The sequence below is a fragment of the Dromiciops gliroides genome, chromosome 1 (assembly GCF_019393635.1).
Source record: "Dromiciops gliroides isolate mDroGli1 chromosome 1, mDroGli1.pri, whole genome shotgun sequence".
Classification (NCBI taxonomy): Eukaryota; Metazoa; Chordata; class Mammalia; order Microbiotheria; family Microbiotheriidae; genus Dromiciops; species Dromiciops gliroides.
In genome coordinates this window covers 400,795,811-400,811,084 of record NC_057861.1, presented here as the reverse complement: position 1 = coordinate 400,811,084, position 15,274 = coordinate 400,795,811, and the positions used below count along the sequence as shown (strand labels likewise).

At 39.2% G+C, this 15,274-nt stretch overlaps 2 protein-coding genes across 2 annotated transcripts in view; one reads left to right on the top strand and one right to left on the bottom strand.

The window, feature by feature from the left end:
• The window catches only part of DHX29 (DExH-box helicase 29), a 61,198-nt gene extending 60,089 nt beyond the window's left edge, over nt 1–1,109 (bottom strand). Inside the window, exon 1 of the mRNA XM_043976882.1 lies at nt 809–1,109. Coding sequence (XP_043832817.1) covers nt 809–989 — 181 coding nt within the window. The 5' untranslated portion in view covers nt 990–1,109. The remainder of the gene's footprint in view (nt 1–808) is intronic.
• A 134-nt stretch (nt 1,110–1,243) lies between these two features.
• MTREX (Mtr4 exosome RNA helicase) overlaps nt 1,244–15,274 on the top strand; it is a 92,188-nt gene continuing 78,157 nt past the window's right edge. The window contains exons 1-7 of the mRNA XM_043976883.1: nt 1,244–1,518; nt 5,484–5,621; nt 6,420–6,486; nt 10,498–10,560; nt 11,161–11,273; nt 13,059–13,233; nt 14,487–14,577. Of these exons, the coding sequence (XP_043832818.1) occupies nt 1,412–1,518; nt 5,484–5,621; nt 6,420–6,486; nt 10,498–10,560; nt 11,161–11,273; nt 13,059–13,233; nt 14,487–14,577 (754 nt within the window). The 5' untranslated portion in view covers nt 1,244–1,411. The remainder of the gene's footprint in view (nt 1,519–5,483; nt 5,622–6,419; nt 6,487–10,497; nt 10,561–11,160; nt 11,274–13,058; nt 13,234–14,486; nt 14,578–15,274) is intronic.

Here is a 15,274-nt window from a genome sequence, read left to right as displayed (position 1 = left end):
ATCCTACAACTAATTGTCCCTGAAGTTCCCTTTGAGCTCTACATCTACTACCCTCTGATAAACAGGCTTAAATACTTCAAGGAGTAGAAAGAACAATTATCAAATCGTTCGTAGTAAAGACGCCATGAACAGATGTCATCTCTTGAATTGGCAGAATAGCAACAACCTACGAGGCTAAAAAGTGAATTATGTGCCCCCTAAGCTGAATACTGGATATCATAACCCTCTTTCAACGCTCCAGGAACGCAGTTTAATAAAGCCTTAAAGGGGGTTGAATATATGTTGGTTTTTGCTGAGGGGTTTTTGAGGGGGGGGGAGGGAATAGATATTGGAAGGCAGTAGCATGGAGAAGGGCTACACTACCCTTAGAACAACTTTGTCTGCCACGGACTCAGGAGAACTGCCGTCCTTGTGCCTTCCCAGGCTTACCTTCTATCCATTCTGTATATAATTAGTACGTACATAAATAGTTTACGTGTTCTCTCCCACATTAGAATATAAGCCTCTCGGGACCCACCCACCCCACCCCCTTTTTTGTATCCTGGACGCTGAGCACAGTGCCTGGCATACAGTCAGCGTCTAATAAATGCTTGTTGACTGGTCATACTGGGCCCTTTGCAAAAGGGCCAAGGAAGCATACGGAATCCATTCAATGCAAGGTGGAGGTGAGACCCAGGAACCCGAGGGGGGCGCGGGAGCAGGTTCCCGTGGAGCGGGGAAGGGCGGCGCGGGGGCAGGGCAGGGTAGGGAGGTCCGCGGCTGCAGGGGAGGAGAGCGGGCGGAGCAGCGTCTCTGGGCCTGCGGGTACCTTGCCTGACGCGCGGCTCCTTGGCGGAGGCGGTGACGGGGAGCGGCCTGGGCACCGGCTTCTTGCCCGGGGCCTCTCCTGCTGCCCCGGATTCGGCGGCGGCTTTGGCCCTAGCGGCCGACACGGCAGCCCGCACTGCGCCGGCTCCCGGCGCCTTGTGCTTCTTGTTCTTCCCGCCCATGCTGCGGCTCCCACCGGGCCCGGAGAAGCGAGAGGCGGAGAGGTAGAGGCGCGCGGCACCGACACGCGCGATAGCTTCACTCCGCCCGGCGCAGATGCTTCCACTCCGCAGGCGCAGCGCCGCCGCCGCGCGGCCTCCCTCATCCGGGGCTTCCCTGGAGCCGCGGCGAGAAGCTGCCTTGGGATTGGTCCTGGCTGCGGCAATCCCGCCCCTTTCTCCGCCTTCACCGCGTGCTACGTGTTCTCCCTCTTTCCTCTGCCGGCTGGAGAGATAGTAAAAGAAAAGAGGGGAAAAAATTCCGAGTGCTAGCGTGAGCTGGAGCTTCTTGTTCCCTCTCGGACGCCGTGCCCCGGGATAGAACGCCCCTCCGACTTACTGCAGGGCATTGTGGGTAGGGGAATTCCGCTGTGTTGTTCGGAAACATGGCGGACGCGTTCGGGGATGAGCTCTTCAGCGTGTTCGAAGACGAATCGCCGGCCCCCGGAGCTAAGAAACCAAAAGGCGCGGCGGAGGCCGCGGGCAAGGCCAAGTAAGTAGCGGGCTTAGAGCCACACGTTTGGAGGGACAGCAGGGGAGCAGGAGGCGGGCTAAGTTGTCTTGTGGAGGAGTCGCGGCCTCCGGCGTTGGGGAAAGCGCAGGCCGCCCCAGGGAAAGAGAAAGGCCGCTTCGGGGCCAGAGAAAAGGCCGAAGGAAGAGGGATGGTCGGTCCAGGAAGGTTATGTCGGGAACCCTTCCCTTGGGTCCGGCGCTGGGGACACCAGGAAAGGCAAAGACCGGGGCGGGGGATAGGGGTTTCATTAGGGGGAGACGAAAGGCGAATAACGCAGGGCTGGACGTGTGAGGTGCACCGAGAGAGAGGGGGAGATCATCCGAGAGGGGAAGGCGACCTGCAGAGAGGGAAGGATCCCGCGCCTTGGAAGAGGCCAGGGGAATTTGGGAGATGGGAGTGAGGAGGGAGAGCATTCCAGGGATGGGGGACGGCCAAGGCAAAGGCGCGGAGACTGGAGATGGAGGGACTTGGCGAGGAACAGCAGGCAAGCCAGTGTCTCTGGCTGTCCCATAATGGGAAGTAGGGGGGTGTAAGAAGGTCCGGAAAGGTAGTAACAGGCAAGGTTGTGAAGAGCTTCAGATGTCAAACAGGAGATACTTTGTTTTTTATCCTGGGGATTATATAGGGAGTTGAGCTGTAGAGACAAAGGACAGATGTCAAAAGGAAAAGAAAAAAAAGGCTGTGGTTGGGCAGCTAGGTGGCGCAGTGGATAGAGCACTGGCCCTGAATTCAGGAGTACCTGAGTTCAAATCCAGCCTCAGACACTTGACACTTACTAGCTGTGTGACCCTGGGCAAGTCACTTAACCCCCATTGCCCCACAAAAACAAAAACAAAAAAACAAACAAACAAAAAAAGGCTGTGGTCATGGTAAGGAGATTTTGAAAGAAAGGAGAGAGGAAGGGAGAAGGGAAGGAAGAAAGGAAACTACAGTGAAGCTTAGAGCCTTGAAATGACACACCTGTCAGTATGATTCTGATTTTCTATTTACTCTTCCCTCTAATGAAATATCACAAGGAGTATGAGAATTCTGTTTTTAAGACAACCAGCTAAGAATTAAAGGGCCCCAGCTAGGTGTCATGGTGGCTAGGGTAGTGGATGTGTCAGGAGGGCCTAATCCTGTTTCAGTCATTTATTAGTTATGTAACCCTGGACCAGCTACTTAACCTCTCAGCCTCAGTTTCCTCATTTGTAAAATGGATGTAATATACCTATCTTTTAGGGATGTTGTGAAAATCAAATAATAATAGGAAAAATGATAGCTAGTATTTATATATTGCTTTAAGGTGCCAAGTCTTCTCTGTCATTTTATTCTTACCAAATAACATGTATAGAGTTTTGCAAACCTTAATATCAATATAGCAATTCTAGCAGTTATCCTTCCTTTACCACTTTTTTTTAAACCACCTGTATGACTTTGGTCAAGTGGCTTAACTCCTCTGTGCAGTGCTATGAAATATACAAAAATTTGGGAGTCAAAGGAATTATATTGAAAGTCCAGTTCTCTTAGTACTGGAACTATCTGTAGGAGTTCTCCCTAGGTATTGGCTTCCAAGTTTCCAAAACAAGAGGATTTAACTAGCTATTCTCTTAAGAATCCTTTTAGTTCTAAATCACAGGATCCTATGGATAAGCATGAATCATTGGGCCCCTTTTTAAGGAACTTACCATCTTAACTGTATTAAGGGGACCTAGATAACGTACTTATATAACATAGGATTTGTGAATTACCTTGTTCACAATAATTCAGTGAGCTAGGTAGTGCAAGTATTATCTCCATTTTCAAATTAGGAAACAGAATTCAGAGAGATGAACTGACTTTCTCACTCATGTGGTTAGTAAAATGGTTTGACTGGGACTGACTTTCTGAATATAGGATACTTTTCCCACAATACCTTGATTAGCGAAAATTTAGACAACATGTGTAAATAATGAATACTTAAAGCTCAGAAAAACAAACTTTCCCCTTAAGTGCTCAGGGAATGCTGTTAAGTAGAAGGTGCTTCTGTCAGAGGGAGTGAATGGTATTACCAAAGTGGGAGGCAGTGGGAAAATTCAGGACGTCTCCAGGGGACAGTTAGTACAATTTGACTGGAGCAGTGGATATTTGTTTTAGCCATTTAGTGGAGGTTCTTTAGTACTAGATGGGGTTTTAGACATTTTCCTTTAGAAAGGGGGAGACGTTGAAGAGTTTTGAATAGGGAAAGTGTCGTTGTTTAGGAAGAGTAAACTAGTGACATTGTGTAGAATGAGTTGGAGATTGGATTGTCTTTCTTTCTGTGAAATGAGCTGGAGAAGCAAATGGCAAATTACTCCTGTACCTTTTCCAAGAAAACCCAAATGGGGTCATGAAGAGTCAGACATAATTATATAACAGTTGAACAACAAAACGGGAATCACCTACCATGTATGAGTTATTACTCTAGATTTGGGGCATACAAGCCAAAAATGGCACTATCCCTTCCACTGAGAATCTTCCAGTGTAGCCAGGGGAGACAGCATGTTCATATATAGATATGTATATACACAGTAGATAAAGAGGGATTGGAGAGGGGGAACTTGCAGCTAGGGGAGGCAGGAAAGACTTCATGTAGAAGATGATGATGGACCAGAAACTAGGGATCGATGAAACACAGCTAATACAAAGGCACAAGGCCAAGATATAGAGTGTCCTATATGAAGAAGAGTAAGGAGGTCTATTTGGCTGGACCGTAGTGTATTTAAAAAGAATGTGTTATAAGGCTATGTAAAAGTAGATCGAGGTCAGGCTGTGAATATCTTTAGTTACACTCCAAAAAAAGAAGTCTGTTTGATCCTAGAATTAATAAGGAGCAATAGAGATTTAATAGAGGCATGGTGTGAGAGAGGGAGGGGGAAAAAGAGGGAAAGAATCAGGGAGAGAGAAACTTTGATGGGATGATAGGTGTAATATGAGGGTTTTTTAAGGATGGAAGAGACTTGGGTGTGTTTCGAGGCCTTAGGGAAGGACCAGTAGAATAGCAGAAATTGAAGATTAGAGGGAGGAAAGGGATGATTAAAGAAACAGTGTGCTTTAGAATATGGGGTAGGATCAAGGTTTTGTGTGGAAGGATTAGTTTTAGTGAGAAGGCCTACTTCAGAAACTGAAGTAAAGGAGGAGAAAATGGGAGATGTTGGTTTTGAGGTAGGGGTTAAGGTTATGAGATGAAGAAAAGGGAAGACAACAAGCTCACAATGAATGAACTTGCTTTTCTTGGTAAAGCATGAGTTTAGGTCTTCAGCTATGAAGGTAGAAAAAAGGCATGGTATGGGGAGTTTAAGGAGATACAGAAGATTTGAAATAGTTTGTGGGAAATGGGATAGAGTTGAAGTAGTAAAAGGATTGCCTTGTTCCAGTGAGGGACCCAGCAGAGATTAGATAATAAATTGTAGGAGACATCAGCACAGTTGTGACTTTCTCTAGCTGAGTTCAGTAGCACTGAATAGGAAGGGAAACAGAATGGGAGGCATAATGTGGAATTGGGTTGTGGCAAGGCATGAAGTTGCAGTAGTAAAGATGGTGGGGGGTGGTAAAGGATTTGAAAGAACAGGATAGTATGGCCTTGAACTAGTTAGCTGAAAGGTCAAAATTGAAGGAGGACAAGTGATACTGGAATAGGAAGTAATAGAAGAGCCTAGGGAAGTATGATGGGAGGGGGGATTAGAAGTCATGGGAAGAAGGAATATATTTAGGGAGGAGTAAGCATAGGCAAGGATGTAATGATAGTTATAATCAAAGAGAGAATAGCTAAATATCTTAGCTATAATGATAGATAAAATATTTAATTAAATTTTTATATATGTCTTAACTTGTTAATATTGTTCTAGCTTATTGTTTCCAGAAGGAGCATATATTTTATTAGGAATTTTGAAAGTTTGTGAACTTAGTAATAATTAAAACTATTACAAAAAAACTTTACTTTTCAGAAATCGGACAGATGATAAACCACAGTCAGGTTCCACCAATGTTGGGAAGAACAAAAGAGATTTAGAATTGGAAGGTACAGGCGAACCCATATTTGGAAAGAAGCCCAGAGTAGAAAATCCATTAGCAGAAGATGTAAGGTAAGATTCACTTTATTTTAAATTTCAAGCATGCTATGTATATTGTTTGTACTCTTTGTATGTCACTTTGGTACAAGGTTTAAAGATTTTTTTGGAAACTGGGTGTAAAGTAATTTGTGGTTTATAGAACTGAGCCTTGATTTTTTAAAAAATGTTCTCTCTAGCACATTCTTAGCTTAGCTAGCACATTGCTCAAAGCACTGAGCAGCTATTGCTGTCACCACTGACAATAGTGCTATGTAGTCAAAGAATTGAGAGAATAGCATCCAATTTGGAAGCAAAATAATTTAGGTAACTTCCGAAACAAGGTAACCATTAGTAATAAGCTAAGATAGGCAGTTGCCAGAAATAATACTGTAGAAGAAATTCCACTTATTATTTGTTGTGAAGAATACAACTGTGCCTCTTACAAATTACCTTGTGTCTTTTTTGGCCTGGACCTATGATTTCATTGATGTAGGCAATTCCTAATGGAGCATGTTCCTGTACCATAAGTATTCTCCACTTAGATATTTATAGGTTTATTGCCTTGTGCACTAAGAAGATGAGTGACTTGCTCAGGGCCTCACAGCTGATATGTGAACCCAGGTGAAATTCTGAAGCTAGTCCTCTTTCTGCTACACCATGCTGCCATGTTTTTCTGATAGTTAAAATTTTATAAGTTGAAAGTTCTTCCTGAGTAGAATCATGATACTTTACACTACTTTTTCCTTCAGAAATTGTGTGTAGGAGGAGCACATATACCAAATTATTGAAAAAGTTTGTCATCTTACATTAATATTTTTTTTTTTAATTTAGTCTGGCAGATCTCATGCCCAGAGTCAAGGTAGAAGCAGTGGAAACTGTTGAAGGCTGTACACATGAGGTAAGTATAAATAATAAGGAATACAGTGACTTTAGATTGGGCGTTTTCTGTGAATAATTAGGTTAGTAGGCAATAATCAGCTTAGTTATCAGTGCAGCTTGGAAAGGCTAAGCAGTATCCAGGTTGCATTGTCATTTTATGTATAATAAGATCACAGATTTAGAGTAGGAAGGAAACTTTGAGGCCATTTTGTCAAATTTTACAGATTTTAAGGAAAATTTTACTTTAAGAAAAGTAAAATAACATACCCTAGTTCTTCAAATCCATACTTTTTCTACTACAGCATGCTGCTTCTTATATTCCACTTTTGACTCATGTCCTAAAGTTTAGAGGTCTAGAATTCATAACTCCCAGTTTCAATACCAAATGACTGTCTTTGATAAATTGTAATCTGTAGTCTCCTTTCAGGACAGAGACCCTTAACCTCTTTTTTGTCAGGGACCTCTGACAGTCAGTGAAGCCTATCAGAATACTATTTTCAATGAATTAAATGAAATACATAGGATTACAAAGGAACCAATTTTATTGAAATTAGTTATCAATATTTTAAAAGTCCATGGAACTCAAGAACTTTTGCTCTAGCAGGAGTTTAAAAACAAGGAAGAGAAGCGATTAGGGGATACTTTATTAAGACATTTAAGAAATATTCAGAGCAACATCTAATGAGCAGAAATGGCTTATAGCTCAATGGGAGCCTTATCTATTAAAACACTTCTTACCTATTTCAAGATACAGAGATCCTCAGAAATATAAAATCGTTGGGTCTATGTTCTATAAGTCTTCATTAGATCTAGTCTGTTTGAGCTCCTCTTTAGATGTTTTCTTTTTTGACAGTCTTGACTAATAGAATGTGTTTCAGTTCAGTTGGAATTATGTTCACCAGGAACCTGGGAATTCTTCTGCAAATTATGCCCTTTACATCCTTACAGAAGAATGCCTACATTCCTCTCTACAGATAAACTTGACCATGATGTAAAATGTGGCTGATATGCTTCTTCCTCTCCCACCTAACTTTTTGTTTCAATCATTGTGCTAAAGCCAAGGCCAGATGCTATTCTAGCTCCTAAAAAATCTTTAAAGAATGATAGAATATGAGATTTGGAAAAACTCAGAAATTATTTTGTTCTACTTAAACCTGAAGCATGAATCATCTCTATAAAAAGCATCTAGTGCTATGTTAGAAGATCTCTTGTGACTGGAGACTCACCATGTGAGTACAATATGTGAACTTGGCTGTACATCTTTTTCCATATATCCCTCAGACTGGAATTGCATTAAGTAAGTCCTGGAGAAATTTCTATTGTCCTTTCTTAATGCCTTTCCTCATTTTCGGTAGCATTATCAAATCATGTTGAGTTATCCATTCCCCTAAACTTGATGATCATTAGGACAGTAATAATAATAATAGCTAGCCTTTATATAGTGCCCTAATGTTTATGGTACTTTACAAATATTATTTCATTTAATCCTCACAACAACCCTGGGAGGTGCTATTACTGTTGTCCTCACCCACTTTACAGATGAGGAAGTTGAGGCAGGCAGAGGTTAAATGACTTGGGTAGAGATACAAGAGTGTCTGGGACCAGATTTGAATTCAGGCATTTCTGACTCCAGATCCAGCATTTCCTCAGAGTGCTATTGGCAAGTCTAAGCAGTTATCACAGTGAGGAGACCAAAAGAACCTAGAAACCACCATAGCCAGCAGACAGTTGATATCCTTGCAAGTTAGTCAATAAATGTGAAGATGAATATGTCAGCCATTGTGCTAAGCACTGGGATACAAAAAGAAAGACAATTCATGCCCTCAAGAAGCTAAAATCTAATGGGGTAAAATATATACAAAAAGGGGGGGCGGGGAGAGAATGAGGAAGAAAGGGTACTCCACATAGAGGGCATGGTGGAACAGTCAGTCATAGAAGCCCCAGAGTAGTGCAGCCAGTTGAGAGATGGCTAAGTGCAGCACAGAAGAACCAAGGGCAACACTAATATATATATATATATATTTTTTGGTAAGACAATTGGGGTTAAGTGACTTGCCCAGGGTCACACAGCTAGTAAGTGTCAAATGTCTGAGGCTGGATTTGAACTCAGGTACTCCTGACTCCAGGGCCGGTGCTCTATCCACTGCGCCACCTAGCTGCCCTAAAACTAATTTATAATACAAACTTATTTGAAAACAAAAGGTAATGAATAGTGGAGGTCTCCAAAAAGCTTAGCATGAGACCAAACCAACCTCTAAGCATTCCAAGGGATTTTTATGTGAAATTGTCAGGAGGACAAGAAATAGAAAAATGGAACAGATTTTTCAAAACTTCTAAAACATTTGGTGGAATAAAACCAACCTCCTGCAACTTACTACCAGAGTGACATTAGGCAAGCCATGTATCATCTTTGGGCCTTAGATTCCCAGACGAAATCCATTCCCACTTAGATTCCCTTTACTTGAGAGGTATTAGTCCTAAGTAAAACAAACTCTAAAAAGGATTTACACAGGTATTTATAGCTCTTTTTGAGGTGGCAAAGAAATCTGAATGAGTGCCCGTGATTTGGGAAATGGCTGAATAAATTGTGGTTTATGAATGTGATGGAATATTCTTGTTCTATGAGAAGTGATAAAGGGGTTGGTTTCAGTGAGACTTGGGAGGAATGAAATAGAGTGAAGTGAGCAGATCCAGAACAGTTTATACAATGTTGTAAAGACAAAAAACAACTTTGAAAGAATTAGGAGATTTAATCAACATAATGACCAACTACAATTCTATAGAACTCATGATGAAACGTGCTGCCCCCTCTTGGTAAAGAGGTAAAGGACTCAGTGTAGAATAAGACACATTAAAAAAAAAAAAATATATATATATATATATATATATATATATATATATATATATATATATATATATATATATATATATAAAACCAGTGTTCATCCAATTTTTTTTTCCCTTTTACCCTCGGAAGGGAGAAAAGTCAGAATTTTGCTAACTTAAATATTTGTGATATTTTTCGTTGATTTTTGGAAAACATGCAGGTAAAGTACCTCCTTGTATTAGGTGTTTTTTGGTGCCCCTTCCCAAGCTGCTAGTGCCACTTAAATACTTTTTACACCATCTGTTCTTTAATTCTCTTTAATTTTCCTTGAAGAGTTTTGTTCGCTTTTAAAGTTATTAATTGTTGAATTTCTGTTCTCCACTTAATTCTTTTGGGGTGGGGTGGGGCAATGAGGGTTAAGTGACTTGCTCATGGTCACACAGCTAGTGTCAAGTGTCTGAGGCTGGATTTGAATTCAGGTCCTTCTGAATCCAGGGCCGGTGCTTTATCCACTGTGCCACCTATCTGCCCCTCCACTTAATTCTTTTGCAATGATTTCTATTTACCCATTTCCTACTCTTTTAATAAACACTTGATCCCTGAAATTAATTTTCTTATATTAATTTGTTTCCAGTTCTCAAAACTCTGGTGTCCCCCCCCAGTCTTTTCAATTTACTTTATTTCTTTCCCTTTTGTTTTGTTCCTTTTCCTTAGCCTTTCCAGTGCAAATAAGAGTAGATTCTGAATCCTCTCTACCTCCTCCCTTGCCTACCTCCTTCTCCAGTCCCCCTGGTATAGGTTTTTGAGTAGTATAGGTTTTTGTTGCCATTTTCTGAGAAGTTTCCATTTTCTTTGACTTCTTCCCTATTCATTTTCCCTTGAGAAGTAGTGTGGTATAGTTGAAGGAGTACTGGGGTTTAATGCCTAAGAATCAGTTAGTCCAACCCTCTCTTTTTTAAATGAGGAAACTGACACCCACTGGTTAGTTGACTGCTTCAAGGCTATACAGGTAATAAATGTCAGAAATGAGATTTGAACCCAAGTCTTCTGACTCCAGAGCCAGTACTTTTCTCTACAGTAGTCTCATATCCAATTTCTTTTGAATCACATCACATTTAATTTCCATCCCATTTTGGAAATGGTGCTCTGAGAAATCTGGAGATAAGTTATTTTTATTTATTTTTTCCTTCTAATTTTCATTAGGTTGCATTACCTGAAGATGAAGAATATGTTCCACTGAAGCCACGAGATGGAAAGGCTGCCAAGGTCTAAAATTTTCTTTCAGTAGTTCACTACTTTTTTCATATCATAAACTAAAAATAGTAATGATTATATACATAGAAGATGTCCCTTTATTATTCTACATCTTTTAATACATTAAGGCTGTTATTTAATTTCTCTGGTTTCTACCTCTGTCTTAGATCATAATCCTTCTGCATGCCATTAGTATTTAGCTATTAATGTGGCCAGATAATTCATCACTTTGTGACCAATGTAGTGATGAGCCTCAGATGAATTAGATTAACCTATAAGCCCCAACTTTCTACTTTTTGGTAGGCCCTACCAAAGGGTTATTTCCATGCTAGTGCCACTTAAATACTTGTTAATTCATCATCCGGTTTTCAGTTCTCTTTCATTTTCCTTAGAGAGTTTTGTTCGTGGTATCAGAATAGAAGTTGGTGGAGATTATGATATTCAAAAATTTTAAAGTCTTTTCCCTTAGCATGAAAGATTAAGACATTGAGACCAATTTTTAATACTTGTTGATAAAAACCTTTTTTTTTTAATCCCCGTTTCTCTTTTTGGCAATAGGATCATGTATCTGTTATAAACAGCATTGTTGACTTTTATTTATTTATTTTGCAGGAATATCCATTCATTCTTGATGCCTTTCAGAGAGAAGCCATTCAATGTGTGGATAATAACCAGTCTGTTCTAGTTTCTGCACATACATCAGCTGGAAAAACTGTATGTGCTGAGTAAGTAACTTCATTTTTTAATAAACTTTTAAAAATCAGCATTCTTTTCTGTAACTTCTACTGTAAGGTGATTTTCAGTTCTGATTTCATTTGTGTCCTTGCTCATAGTTTTGGAATTTTAGAGCAAGAAAGGCCTTAAAGATAATTTTGTCTAGTTCCCTCAATTCACTGAGGAGGAGACTTAGGCTTAGAGAAGTTACTTGCCTGTAGTAAACAATTTGTTTATGCACCAGTTTTGTTTAGTACTACGACTCAAGTCTTTTGGTTCTTCTGACTTCGTGGTCCAGTGGCTTTTAAACCATTGATGCAAGATACTGAAAGTAATTAGTGGCCCAAGTAAGTGCTCTTTCTGATGCATTACACTGCCTCAGTTCATTTTAATTCAATAACAGAAAAGTTGTATTCACCAACAGAAGTTGATTTACTGAAGTTTAAGTTTAGAATCCTCATTCTTAACAAAGGTGAACTCCTTTTGCCCCAGGTTTGACATCCATCTTCTGTGGCAAAGGTTAAAGAGTAGAGGAGAGGTTCTGTCTTTTCTCAACAGTTTAAGATAAATTCTAGTCCAAAGCTCTGCTTAGAGGCCATTCATTTTTCTCCAGACATTCTTTTTTTTTTTTTTTTTTTGACCAAGGAGACAACATAAGGAAGAGCCAGGTCTCTCCACTCTGGATCCATATATGGATAGGGTTGAAGTGGAGCTAGCTTTTGGGTTGGTGAAAGATATATATACTATTTACCAGAACATGTGTTGATGGTCCTAATTTATTGGGCAGGTTTTTTTTTCTTTTTTTTCTTTCTTTTGCCTTTATACTCCAACTATACATATATTAGGACAAAATTTGACAGTTGGTTAATATATTGCCATGTCTTGCTCTGTCATTGTTTTATGTCTTTGAATTTTGTTTCCCACTCTAAATTGTAGATGCTGGGGCCTCATAGTTTTTTCCATTTCCTTTGTTGGTATCAGCACTTAGTATGCTTAATAAATACTGACTCATATTGATCATTACTTGCTAGGATTATTCTTTCAAAATTCAAATACACAATAATATTCCAGGTCACTATATAATGTGTATATGTCTGTGTGTTTGTGTTAATGTATACATATATAGTATATCCTAAAAGTTTTAGTGAATTTTTAAGCTTTAGTAGCTTAAAAAATAGTGTGTGAAAATGAGTCAAAATTTCAGGCTCAAGGAATATATAGAGTCCAGAAGGGAAAAAAATTAGAAGCTTCATTTCTCATATTCATAATAACCTTCCTTAGGAACTAGAAACGTAAAAGTGATTATTAATGCTTTTTAATAACATTGAATTAATCATATTCAAAATTTGATTAAACTCTGCCTGTGCATTTAGACCATGAGAGAAATTTCACATTTGTTACTTTAACAGACTTTCTTAACTTTCATGTTTGAAGTAGAGTAAGAGGTTCTTAACGTTGGATGAAATCCTTTTTGGTTTTCTGAAACCCAGTAGAATTTTATTCATGTGAAAACCTTTTTTCTTTTTCTTTCTTTCTTTTTTTTTTCCTTTTTTGGTGGAGCAGTGGGGGTTAAGCAACTTATCCAGGGTCACACAACTAATAAGTGTCAAATGTCTGAGGCTGGATTTGAACTCAGGTCCTCCTGAATCCAGAGCTGGTGTTTTAGCCACTGTGCCACCTAGTGGCCCCCAAAACTTTTTTCTAAGAGGGAAATTACAAGCATATTGATAGATCATAAAAGAAAACTTTGAGTATAAATTGTGTGAGTGTTTTTTTAATTGGTTTCACATAATTAGGTATGCTATTGCTTTGGCTTTGAGAGAAAAGCAGCGTGTGATATTTACCAGCCCGATTAAGGCTTTAAGTAATCAGAAATATCGTGAAATGTATGAAGAGTTTCAAGATGTTGGCCTGATGACTGGTGATGTCACCATTAATCCTACAGCATCTTGCCTGGTTATGACTACTGAGGTAAATTACTTAACTACTCACTATTTTTCCCTCCTAGTTGCTTCTGAAATTAGAACTTGTAAAATTCTATACTGTGTCAAAAATTCAAAATATTTATATACTTTATCTAAAAGTTTAAAATATACAGTATTTTAGATTTTAAATTTGCTTTCTTATAGTTATTTGGTTAGTAATCTGAAAATAATATAAAAAAATCTGTATTTAAGTGCTTACTGTTATGTTAGAGCATGTTTAAACACTAGCTTTTACATTTTGAATCATCCAAATGATGACATATGAGTATGACTGGTAAATATGGGACAGTAAAAATCTTAGTAGTGTCTCCTGTTTGTTTAGTGGTTAATTCTTGACCCATTTAAGATACTAGTGGACTTGAATCCAAAAATGGATGCCCTAAGAATATTTAATGTGAGTTCTTGGCCCACATATGCTATTTTGCATTTTGGTGCTGCTTTAATTTTCCTTGCTTCTTAAGTTACAGTTTATGTTTTTGGACCAGCATTAAAGATAGGTAGGCTGCCTTAGTGTAGTAGATAAAACACTGTACTTGGGAAGACCTTTGTTTAAGTCTGTCTCTTACACATACTTGCTTTTAGATCCCATGGCAAGTCACTTAACCTCAGTGCCCTAGATATTATAAACTCTAAAACTATAAATTGCAGAACAGTTGCTGATATATATTATGTAGGGAGAGTCTTAACTGCATCATTACTATACAAATGACATCACAAATCTGGTCCCAAAAAGAAGATAATTGCCTGTTCCTCAAAACTCTGTGCTTTTGGTATATTGAGAACCCCTTAAGGAGCCATGTTGTTTGTATGACTGAAAACCCATGAATGGTCAAAAAACTAGAAGCACTGTTGGTAGTATGTGAGGGCTGATAGACCATCTGAGGTTTATGTCATAGATGGGTGATTCTCTTAAAAGTGGTTTCAGGGATAAGACCCTAGAAATTGAAAGTAGGTTTTGGAATAGGCTTTGCTGTACATTGGGAAACTGTAGGGAAAGGGGATGAAATGTGACTGTCTTCGCACTATAGCTATGTTTCCTACATACTTTTAAAAATAATATCTGATAATTCTGACATTTTAAAGCATATTTAGGAAAACATTGTTGGTTACCTATCCCTCTACCTAAAAAAATCCTAATGTTCTTTGAAAAACTCTCCAGTTGCTTATTCTTGGGGAAAAGCTATTTTCCACTAAATTTTAAAGTGTCTTATAGAAACTATTCTGTTTTCAATCCTTTAGATTTTGAGAAGTATGCTGTACCGAGGGTCTGAGGTTATGCGAGAAGTTGCTTGGGTTATATTCGATGAAATTCATTATATGAGAGATTCAGGTAATGTATATATATATTCTGTTTTCTGAGGATGAGTTATAAAATGTCCTTCATGAACTGTATCTCAACATGTCTAAAAGAGAACTCATTTATCTTTCCCCCCAAACCCTCCTCTCTTTCAAACTTCCCTATTACTCTCAAGGGCATCACCATCCTTGGTCTGTTACAATTTGACTATTTCAATAGCCTTCAGATTGGTCTCCCTGCCTTTCCCTACTCCAATATATTCTCCACTAAGTTTCTAAAATAGTTTTTCTAAAATGTAAGTATGATCTTGTCATCCCCGTACTCAACAAACTCCATTGTGTTTCTATTCCAGAATCAAATACAAAATCCTGTTTAGCATTTAAACTTCTTCACAAACTTGCTCCTTCCTGACTTTACAGTTTTTACCCCTAAAGGTTCTTATCCATGACATTAATCTTCTTGCTATCCCTCACGTACAATACTCCATTCTGGGTCCTTTCATTGGCTGCTTTCACTGTCTAGAATTTTCTCCTTCCAAGTTCTTCCCAGTATCTTATGGCAATTGAGAGGTTTTGGGGGATGTGCTACTGTGAACATTTTGTGAATGTTGATCCTTATTTGATACTTCAAGGTGGTCTTGAATCATGCTTTTTTATTTTCAGATCCTCTTGTGCTTAAATAACATGAATAATAATTCAGTAGGTCCTTGATGATTCTCCAAGTTTTAAAC